General features: G+C 55.1%; 1 protein-coding gene across 1 annotated transcript; it reads left to right on the top strand.

Moving 5' to 3' along the window:
• The first annotated feature begins 3,549 nt into the window (after positions 1–3,549).
• LOC104398191 (TBC1 domain family member 24-like) lies at positions 3,550–11,111 on the top strand. Its single transcript, XM_010008245.1, has 7 exons — positions 3,550–3,643; positions 5,191–6,226; positions 6,526–6,684; positions 7,646–7,709; positions 9,100–9,195; positions 9,880–10,156; positions 10,966–11,111. Exons 1-7 carry the CDS (start codon positions 3,550–3,552, stop codon positions 11,109–11,111), a joined length of 1,872 nt encoding a protein of 623 aa, XP_010006547.1.
• Positions 11,112–11,219: the final 108 nt, after the last annotated feature.

Genomic DNA, 11,219 nt, shown 5'->3' with positions numbered 1-11,219 from the left:
GGCACCGGGCACTGCCCCGCTAGATCTGTGTGCGTTAGATTTCCTGGAACTCGTGGTAACATTTGCCTTTCCCTTATCCATGTCTGGGGGACTCGTGCTGAGGGGTCCTGGGGTTAATCTCTTGTACGAAAATCCGCATCTCGTTGCGCGGCAGGAGCAGCCGGTCACTGTTCCCAGCTCCGAGACCCCAGTTCTTGGGCTTGTTCTCTGTTTGCATTCAAAAGGCCTGGAGACTCCTCAGGTCAACGCCAATCAACGTGACCACACACGGATGGAACGTTGCCTCGTGTTTAAAGTGTCAGGAAGAAAGTCTTCTGGAGTAGCCCAGCTGGACTGAGGAGGTTTATTCTCTGTAGCTACAGGATGCTCCTGTGCTGCTGGTTTTGTAACTTCTTTATCCAAGAACGTGGATTTCACAAAGTACATTTTGTCACAAAATATATTTCATTTCAGTATCTTTCTACTAAATATCCAATAAAATAACCTATTCAGCTAAATCAGTGAATTATATAAATTCATCATGCCAGTAATTTTCTGCTGAGCTTAATTCTATCTTAACATATTTTTATGAAATCCAACCAAGAATGTGCTACAGGCATCACCTGCTTCCTCTCTCCTTCCTTCCTGCAGCTTCAGTTCAAGGGTCACTATAAAACACCCCCTGACACCTCCCCAGGGCTGGGCTGCTCCAGCTGCACGGGCTCCCTGCAGCCTCTTCCCCCTCATGCCTGTCCCCTTGTGTTTGTCCCCTTCTACCTGTCCCCCTGCACTGTCTCCCTGCGGGCAGCAGTGTTGACACTGTCAATATTTTGGCTGTGGAGGCTGCAGAAGGCTCTGCAGTAACAGGCCAGTGTGCACGGGCACTTTCCTTTGCTCCTTCCCAGCCCGAAGAGCTTTTCCCACGCCCAGGGTTTTAGTCCCTTCCCTTTCTTTGGGGGTGCAATTTGTGACAGAAACCGATGTGGATATAAACGTCAGCACAGGGGCCTGAGCAGCCGTGGGAAGGCCCCAAGAGTGTTGTTTTATTTCCCTCACAACGTGGGCACTGCTGCGCTGCTGTGCTGGGCCTGATGGCCAGTGGATCCTACCCTGGGGGTTTCCGAGCAGCTGCAGCACTGGCTGTGCTGCCGGGGGGCCAGGCTGGCCGAGCCCCTTGCCCAGGGCTGGGGTGGTTTTCAAGCGAGGAGCAAGAGAACGGGGCAGTGGAGCTGCCACCAATGACAGACACTGGGGACAGTGGAGCCACAGGTGCCAGAGGTGTCCTGAGCGCGGGGCAGAGCAGCGTGGGGCAGGTAGTGGGCCAGCCCTGGCAGCCCCAGGGGTGAAGCTCATCTCACCAGCCCCACACGCACGCCCACGTGGGGCCGGCTCCTCTGGCTGGCGGGCAGCATGAAACTTTGATGGCCTTCAGCCCTGCTGCGCCTCTGGAGCCAGCACAGCCTCTACATTATTTAATTTTTCCCCCATTAAAAACACATGAAGCCATGATCCATTTTGTGCTGTCCCAAATTCACTTCCATCTCCTGTCTCGGAGCGGCGTGCGGGCCAGGGAGCAGGCAAGCTGGGGCTGCAGGAGGGGCAGGGCCGCTTCAGGCTGGCAAGGGGAGGCACTTGTTGTAGGAAAAGCAAATAAGGAGAAGGTGGCCAACAAGGTCCTGGGGAAAGGCAGCAGCAGTTGCTGCTGTAAGAGCCTGGGAAAAAGGGAGAGAATACAGGACCTGTCAGCACCGGGAACCAGAGCAGGGTGCAGCGTGGGGACACACAGGAGCCCCAGGAGCAGAACTGGGGACTGTCACCTGCCCCTTGGATGTGGCACAGGGAGCAGAGCTGCCCATCAAGTGCACCAACAGGCTCTGGGTGCAGACTAGGAGCTCCTGCTGGGAAACAGCCCCTGGCTCCCTCCTACCCAGCACAGCACCCCGAGGGTCCTTTGCTCACACAGCCCCTCGCCCACACTTCCTCAGGCTCCCAGCTTGCTGAGGGGAGGGGGCTGGCAGGACAGCCATACCACTGCCATCTGATCTTGGCACAGCATGGAAAAAGTGTTTAATCCAGAAAGGAGAAGGTTTGCAGAGGGACTGCTCCTGCTCAGGAGCAGATGCCCCGAGACCACTGGTGCCAGCAGATGCTCAGGGATGCACTGCAGATGCCTGCAGAACCTGCAGGCAGGAAGACAAGGCAGGAACGACCCACCATAGCTGTTATCACAAGAGAGAAAAACAATCCGATTTTTTAAGAAAAAGAAAACAAAACTAAAAAAAAATTAAAATGCCAAAAAAAATAATTCTGCACTTTTAAGTGCAGCCTGAAGTGTGAGTTCTCCAGGTTGGAATGCCAAATAGGCGCAATGTTGCTGGGAGCACCTCTCAGCTGTTGGAGGTTGACTTGTAAAAGTCAATCGATAACAAGCAATTCAAAGGGGGACAGGTGGGAAATGCTGGAGCACCAGAACTGTGCCTGCTATTATCCCACTTCATAGTCCTGCAGAGCAGCTGTGTGCACAGGAGGCATAGAGTGCTGCAGGGTGCTGCAGGGTACACCTCTGCCTTGCCCTGAATTTCCCCAGGTGGCTGTTTTTTTTCAGCCTGAAGAAGAGAAGCTCTGGGGAGGCTTCATAGCAGGCTTCCAGTGCCTGAAGGGACTACAGGAAATCTGGGAAGGGACTGTTCACAAGGGCTTTTAGCAACAGAACGAGGAGCAATGGCCTTAAACTAGAGCAGGGTAGATTTAGTGTAGACATTTCAAAGAAGTTTCTATGAGGGTGGTGAAGCTCTGGAACAGGTTGCCCAGAAAGGTGGTGGGGGCCCCAACCCTGGAGACATTCAAGGTCAGGCTTGATGGGGCTCTGAGCAACCTGATCTGGTTAAAGAGGTCCCAGTGCACTGCAGGGGGGCCTGGACTAGAGAACCTTGAAAGGTCCCTTCCAACTCCACACATTCCATGACTCTATGATTTGTGCCAGCTGAAGCTGACACGGTGCCACTGACACGGCCAGCACAGCCCAGGAGCACCTGTCCACAAAGAGCATCCCTAAGGGTGCACAGGGCAGTGGCAGAAGGGTGTCACTTGGTCCTAATCTCCCCCTTGTCACCTGGTTCCTGGCACTTGCTGCTCATGTGCTTCTCTTCCTGACTCCTCCGGGACCATCCAGTGGGAAGCAGTTCCAAACCCACTGGCTGTGTTGATGTTTCCTGCGTTCAAGGACAGGCAGCCCCAGCCCTCCCTGCCCTGTGACGCTGGCAAAGGGAGTGAACCCCACAGTGGGAAAATGAAGGTTATCTTTGGGAAAAATAAATTATTAAGTTTAATGGCTGTGTTGTTGGTTTGATGGCTATCTCATCCCACAGGGTGTTTACGTCCCCCTCCCTGCCCTCAGCACAGAATTGGGGCAGGAAAGGGTAACCTGGGTGCAGGAGCTGCTCCACCCCTTTGCCCTATTTACACCAAATAAACCTCCTGTGTTGGAAGGCTGAAAACTTGCCTTAAAAGTCAGGGCAGATGACAGGGACAGAGGGGACCCACCAGTGGGGTACACCAGAGCCTGCACACATGCTGCAGGTGGGGCTCAGCCTGCCCCGCTCCCCCGGGGGGGCAGCCGGCGCCTTCCCCGTGACCAAAGGCGATGACGTGGGTGCTGGGCAAGGTGAGTGAGCTGCCTGGGATGTCCCAGGGCAGGCAGAGCTGGAGCAGCCAGCACCCTGGGCCAGGGCACGGTGGCTGGGTGGGCTCGGGGTGATGCAGCCAGCTGCGAGGACACGGTGAATTTGGGGACCACAGCAGCGCCAACAGCCCCACTTCAGCTCCAATGTTCATTTAGCCTGGTTTCTGTGGCCATACCCAGGGTCTGTCCCCAAAGCAGGGAGCCAGGCTGAGCAACTGCTTAAAGCTGCTGCCCTTCTCCTGAACCAGAAGTGAACCTGATCTGCTGGTTTTACCAAACTTGACTGGGTCCAAATGGAACTGGAGAGCAGGAGGCAGAGCAGGAGACGCAGCCTGGACCCCCTTGATGTGCCGCACACAGCACATAGGGCCAGGACCATTCTGTCCCCCTCCATGTCCCCTTGGGGCCAGAGCAGTGAAGTTTGGCTTGTTGCAAATCAATCTGAGACTCTCCAAGCCAACTGAGCACATCCAAGATATTGGATGTGCACCAATAACCTTGCCAGCTTTATCCTTGCTGATTAATCCCTGCCCAGCAGAGCTCAGCCAGGCAGAGACAACTCCCGACTCCTGGCAGAGGCCTTCGAGCCGACCTGTCTCAGGGAACATGCCGCTCTCTTCTCTCTAGGAGGAGCTCAAACTCTGCCCTTCCCACAGTAGGGCTGATGGCTCGCCACAGCCCTGGGTGCAGGAGCCCCACCAAAAGTCCCCGGGGACCTGCTGTCTCCCAGGAGCTTCCCAGATGCTGGCCAGCCCCTGCGTGTACCCCCTGGATGGGGTCTCTTCATGGGTGCATGAGAGACACAGGCACCCCTTGGGACCCCACAGACCACCCCCAGACCCCTGGCAAGCCCCTCTCACTGCAGCACCTTCTCCCTGCACCTTCTCTCTGGCACTGGAGCAGCTGGGGGGGTCAGGAGACTTTTGCAGGAGATTTTTGCAGGCAGTGTAAGATGGAGGGCAACCACCCAAGGCCACATTTGTCTGTTCCACCTAGGCTCATAGCAGCCTGGTCCTGGGCTGCCAGACCTGGACAGGACATTGCCTCCTGCCCCTCTGTCCTTGGAGGGCCCCCAAGGGTCCCCACTTCCCCTGCAGAGCTGGGCTGCAACCGAGCTGCTTGTTATCCATGGAGGTGTAATGTTGCTGTCCTACAGCCATCCCTGGGGGATAGGACCTGTGTCCCTGCTCTCTGCACCTCCCTCACAGCACCTCACAGCCTGGGAAGTCAGGAGCTTTGGAGGGGTGGAAAGGCCCTCACAGTGTGGAGAAGCAGCCCTGACCCCCAGCTGGTGCCTGAACTCACACTTAAAGAGTGATTTCAGCAGGGTGTGAGCCAACGTGAGCAGGAGAGGGCCAAGCCAGCAGCTCCAGCCAGCCAAGGTGTTCTGAAAACCTTCCCTTTGCAGGGTGGGAATAACTATGGAAATATAAGACATGGCTATAAGACTTCAAAGCGCTGGCAGGCAGGGTGAAATGCTGTCAGCTGAGGCAGTGAAACGTGTTCAATACAAGGTCTTTGTCCCACAGAGATGTTTGGCTCATCTCCAGTCACCATCACCATCACCTCTGAAGCTGATACCTGGGACATCGATGCCTCATCTTGTCTGGGCTGTGGACAGTTTGTGGATTGGGACAGGATGCCAGACCCAGAGCAACAGGCAAATATTCCCCAGGACATCCTCAGCAAGCCCCTGAAGGAGCTGAAGAAGCTGGCAAGAGAAGGCTACTGGGCAGGAAGCCGTGCTCTGAGAGCTCAGGTCTACCACCAGCTCATCCAGCAGGTCTCCTGCCGGCTCGTCACCCCTGATGCTCTCGTCTACAGGGACGTGGCAAGTCGGCTCTTTGGGAAGCTCAGTGTGAGCTCCCACCCTTTGCCTGAGTTCCTGGAAGGATGCACCATGCCCACATACTGCCTCAACTTGGAAGGGGTCACCGCCTTGAAGAAAATCCTCATCTGCATTGGCAGCCTTTTCCCTGACATAACCTACAGCCCCATCCTCCCCTCTCTGGTGGCTTTGCTGCTGCACTACAGTGAAGATGAAGCTCAGTGCTTCGAGAACATCTCTCGCCTCATTGCCAGCAACACTCCCCACACCAGCTACATTGACCAGTCCTTCCTAGCCCACCAGGCATCCTGCATGACTTTTGGGGATCTGGCCAACAAGCACTGCCCAGCAGCTCACAAACTCATAGCCAGCACCTCTGAGAACATCTTTGAGGTCTACTCTGAATGGTTATCCTGGCTCTTTCATGACCTCCCCTTCAGTTACGCCATCCGTGTCTTTGATGTCTACCTGCTGGAGGGGCAGAAGGTTCTCTACCGCATCGCTCTGGCCTTGCTGAAGCAGTACAGGCTCTCGATGACCTCCACAGAGCTGGAGGGGACTGACATCAAGGCAGACCTGCAGGCTTTCGTGCAGAACATTGCTGAGCACGTGACTGTGGACAAACTCCTCGAGAGAGCGTTTGGCATCCGGCTGTTCTCCCGCAAGGAAATCTGGCTCCTCCAGATGGCCAACAGGAAGGCGTTAATGGAGAGGGGCATAACCATGGTGCAGAGCAGGTAAGGAGACCTCTCTGTTTGCCAGCTCTTGGGGCTGAACAGACAAAATATGAGTCACAGCGGAGATAAAACACAGGGGGAGCTACAGGTATCTCCAGTTAGCTATGGCTATGCTGGGGGCCTCACAGCTCCCGGGGGGGACCCTGTTAGGAGGCCCTGTACAGTTAGAGCTGGTGATGTTAACAGATGTTAGAGCTTACAATGCAAAAAGCATGACAAAACCTGATGTGTGGGGGCTGCACCCCTAAAAGCAGGCAGGCACCCCAGCTTGGCAGTAATGGGCATCATTCTTCGTGCAGGCAGTCCTTCCACCTGTCTGTGGACATGCAGAGCTTCAGCTCCAGCATCGTGACAGCTCAAGAGATGCGCATTGTCTGGTCCTGGATCCCTGAGCGCTTCTCCCTCTTCCCTCCACTGCTGCTCTTCTCCACCTCAGAAGATGGGTGCAGCCTGCAGAGGTAAAGTGTCATCTGCCTGTTGGGTCAGGCTGGATCAGTGGGCCAGAAATAAAACTGGTTGGTGATGTAGAAAGGAGTAATACATAGTGTCCATGAGGTACATCTGAGGTCTCCTGGGGACTCTCTTGCGCTCAGTTCAAGATCTTGAGTGTGGTCTGGGCCAGCAGTGGCTGTAGGGGAGGGGGCTGAGGCTAAGTCAGATGGCAATCAGCAATGTGGCACTGCACTGGGAACATCAAGCCCTGTGGATGTGCTGTGCAGGGGGAGGCTGCACCTCGAGTACCATATTCAGTTCTGGGCCTCTCACTGCAAAGACACTGAGGGGCTGGAGTGTGTCCAGAGGAGCTACCAAACTGGGGAAGGGTCTGGAGAACAAGTCATACGAGGAGTGACTAAGGGGACTGGGATTGTTTAGTCTGGAGAAGAGGAGGCTGAGGGGAGACCTCATTGCACTCTATAGACTACCATGACTATTCTGTGATTCAGTGATTCTGTGATGTTCCCACATGCCACAGTGTGCCTGGCATGCTGCCATCATGCCATCAGAGGACAGACTGGGAAACGTATCCAGATTAAAAAGCTCTTCTGGTAAAATCCCTCCTTGAAGCATCCTGCCCAGCCTGGTGCCTGAGAGTAGGGTGGGAGGGTTTAGTATTTGGATTTATCTGAACTATTACCTGCTTCACCAAGCAAATATGATGACAGGAGAAGTCCTGGCAGACTAGTCTCCCCATTCCTGCACAAACACCGAGGCTGCTTGAGCTACATGATTATGAGTTTCTGCTACTGTCTTCCCACAAGCTCACTTGGGCCAGCTGCCAGCACAGCAATAGCCTCAGAAGAGCCACCACAGCTCTCCACTGTCCTTCACAGCTTCGTGCTCACCACACGCTCTTGGTGTGGCACACTGCTCCTGGCTCTCAGATCCCCACCGACCCAGCCTCCTTGTTCATCCCTGCAGGTTCTACACGTGCTGTGAAGGCTATGAACCAACAGTGCTGCTCATAAAGACAACAGAGGGGGAGGTGAGTATCTCCCAAGCTGAGAAGTGGGCTGTGCTGGTGCCAAAGTGGGGAGGGGGGACAGGGTGGTTGCCCCCACCAGCACTTCTTGGAGCAGCCATGGGGCTGTATGGTCTGCTTCTGGGTCTGTCCCAGCTCCCAGGAAAGAACAAACTGCACCCCCAGCACCAAGGGCCACCTTAGACACAGGCTGGTGTAAAAGGTGCTGCTGGGGGGAAACAAAGGAGAGGTCACCAAGATGGAAAGATGCCATGGTCATGAAGACCTTGCTAAGCAGACTTTCCTGAAGCCAGCAGATGCTTTGCCTGAGTCAGGACTTGCTTTCAACACATTCAATGCAAGGATCTCTCTCTGATGGCAAGAGCTGCCACACAAGGGAAATGGAGAATAAGGGCAACTCCTACAATATTTGAAAGTCATGACTTAAGTGCAAAAACTCCTAAGCCAGGCTTCTTCCCAGGGACTCTGAGAGTAGCTCATAAACCCGTATTTTATCTCTCCACTCTTTATCAAACAGCAGAGGCAAGTTCTGTAAATTGTTCGGGCATCCCAAAGATGTATTGATCTACCAGTCCTGACTTCCCAGCCTGGCACACAGTGTGGTGCAGAAATAAACACCCTCCCACCCCCTAGGGCATTGTGAAGGCAGGAGAAGGTGTCTTATAAAACCTTGTTTCCTATACATTTTTGCACATTTCATTCCCTAACTACTACCAAGGACTGGCATGAATTCCCACCTCTCGGTATGTCCCCTCCAGCCATGGTCAATGACATCCACACCAGGGTCAGCCTGACCACGGGTGGAAGAACTCCTGGAGCTGGTTTAAAGCCTTCTAGGTAAAAAACAAGTGTTACCTAACTATTTGCCATTTTAAAATACATTTTCTCTAAAAACTAATAAAACAGGCAACCAGCTCACCACCATCCAGGGGCCAGCTGAGGACAAGGGACTCCTAGACACCCAGCCACCATGTGTTGCAATGCTGTTCATATCATGCTTTGAGCCACACAGTTATCCCTTTCCATCACTGGGAGCTGGATTGGGCTTGGGGGTGTAAGGCTCAGCTCCCAAACCTGAGTCAGGGAATGCACCAGTGCAGCCAAACTGGCCCTGCTCAACCAACCAGCACCCAGCTCACTTCCAGCACCTCTGCTGCAAAACAGCAACCCCAAAATCTGCCCCCAAGGCATTGAAGCTGAATGGACTCACATCCAGAGCATCAGTGACTCATCAGTGCAGCATTTAGCTGGCACAGCAGGATTTGGCTCCCCAGTTTCCCCATGGGACCTCACAGAGCCCCTGCCCTCCTGAACACACATGCAATGGCCAGTATTTCTGGGGTTTGCTCTGATCCCAACGTTTCACTGATTCCTTCTGTGCTCTCTCCCAAAGGTGTGTGGAGCATTTCTCTCCTCCGACTGGCGTGAAAGGAAAAAGAACGGGGCAACATCAGGCTTTTTTGGGACAGGAGAGTGCTTTGTGTTCACTGTAAGTCACATTTGAGTTCTGGATTTATGCTTATGGATTTGTTTGTTAATTGCTTTTTCCTTTACTCCTCTGACAACTCAGGGCACGGTGGCACAGAGCTTGCTTCCTTGCCATGGTCCTACCACTGCCCCTTAGCTCTGGCAGGACACAGCAATGCAAAAACTGCTGTGCTGGATCAGAGTAAATGGAGAACCTGGCTGCCTAGATGGGCTGGCTTGCCCTGAGCCCCCGAGGCAAGGTGCAGTAACCCCAGGTGGGTCTGGGAGCACCCTCCCAGGTGACAGCAGGGCAGCATGCACAGCAGGGTGGGTTTCTGCCCTGTTTGCTCAGGGCAGCTCCTGGCTGGAGCATTCCCAAACTAGCCCTGGGGACCCTGCAGAGGGAGGAAACTAAGTTGGCCCAAGAGATCCTGGGGTGAAAGTCTAGCATCCATCTGGTATCTCACCAGTGTCCATCCAGCATCCACCCAGCAAGGTGGATGGTGCAGGTTTGCCTGACTCAGGCAGTGTCTCAGCCACAGACACCTCCAGAGCAGCCCTGGCACTGCTAGGATGCCTTGTCCCTTCCCTGCCCCAGTCTGGACCTGGCACACAGGACTTGGTCTCCAGCCCGCCTGGCCAGCCTCCCCCAGCAAAGCAGAGATGCCCAAAAGGATGGGGCTCACCACATTTCTCCTGCTTTCAGGTGCGCCCTGAGACAGAGAGGTACGAGTGGGTGTTCATCAAGAAGCCAGAGCTGGCCAAAGCCGTGCCACGCTCACGCCAGCGCTCGCCTTCCCCCTCCCCCGAATCTCTCCTTGGCTTCTCCCCCGCGTGCCACGGCACCACCTCAAACCGTCTCACCGTGCCCACGCCGCAGAGGAAAGGCCGGCTCTCCCCGTTCCTGGCCATCAGACACTTCCTTCTGCCTTCCAAAACAGCCTCTATGTTCATGTCCGGGTCACGGGAAGGGATCATTATTGGTAATTACTGAGCGCTGGGCACCCACCGACACTGCTTTGGCTGCAAGGGGTTCGTGTCTAGGTTAAAACCTGAGCTGCTGGTAGACGCAAAGACCTCCTGGTTTAGGATATAACTTAAATTCAGGGTAGATGAAGTCATCCCCCTTTTCCTCAGATTAGCAGGAAAGTGCAAAGCTGCCCAAGGGCAAGGATGTTCCTTCTGAGAGCCCAAGAGTGGCTCTGCCAGCTAAGGGAGAGCACCATGGCCTAAATCTCCTGGCAGGCCTTGCAGTCTTGGGGCTGGCATGTCATTTCTCAGCCCTTCCCTCTGCTTTGTGCAGGATGGAGAGGGGATGCAGGTGGGAATCAGCCTGAGGAAGGTCCGGGCACAGCCACCCAGAGCAGACATGCCAGCTGACAGCCCACACTGCCAGGACACATTTGACAGAGGAGTGCACAGGTCAGGAAGGCCTGCAGCCCTGACCGCCTCCTCTGCCCCCCTTCCAGCCCGCAGGATCGGGGCAAGCCCAATTTCCTTGTTCTCCAGCTCTCCAAGCAGTTTAATAATTCAGGTTGTGCAGCCAGGGCAAGCTCTGGTGCTGGCTGCCGTGTGCCAGCTGCCCTGCAGGCAGCTCTCCGGGAGCTCTGCCTCCAGCCTGACAGCACGGTGAGCAGAGAAGGCAGCTCAGGGAACCTCTGCACTGTGGCCAAAGGACAGAAAAGCCCATAGACTGGCAGAGTCCTGAGAGGCGGCCTAGGCTGGGTCAGTGTCCCTGCCTGAGCAGCGACTGGGGAAGAGCAGATTCCAACCATCTTGCTTGCTTTTGCAGGTGGAGGGGGTGGCCAAGCTCTGTCCCTCGACGCCAACCTGCTCTGGGGTCACACGGAGCACTGCGAGACCTTTGACAACCCTCCACTCTGCCAGGAGAACTTCAAGGTGCAGCTCTTGGAAGTGTGGGGCTTTCAAAATGCCTAGGTCCCGTGGGGCACAGTCCCTCGCCACGCTGACCACGGAGACAGGGACCCCTGACCGTGCCAGCTGCTGGCCCAGCCTGGCTGCCGCAGCCTCTGCCAGCCGCACCAA

This window comes from Chaetura pelagica, unplaced genomic scaffold (assembly GCF_000747805.2).
Source record: "Chaetura pelagica isolate M959 unplaced genomic scaffold, ChaPel_1.0 scaffold471, whole genome shotgun sequence".
Lineage (NCBI taxonomy): Eukaryota > Metazoa > Chordata > Aves > Apodiformes > Apodidae > Chaetura > Chaetura pelagica.
Note: the sequence above shows the minus strand (reverse complement) of the source record. Positions and strands in the feature narration are given on the sequence as shown.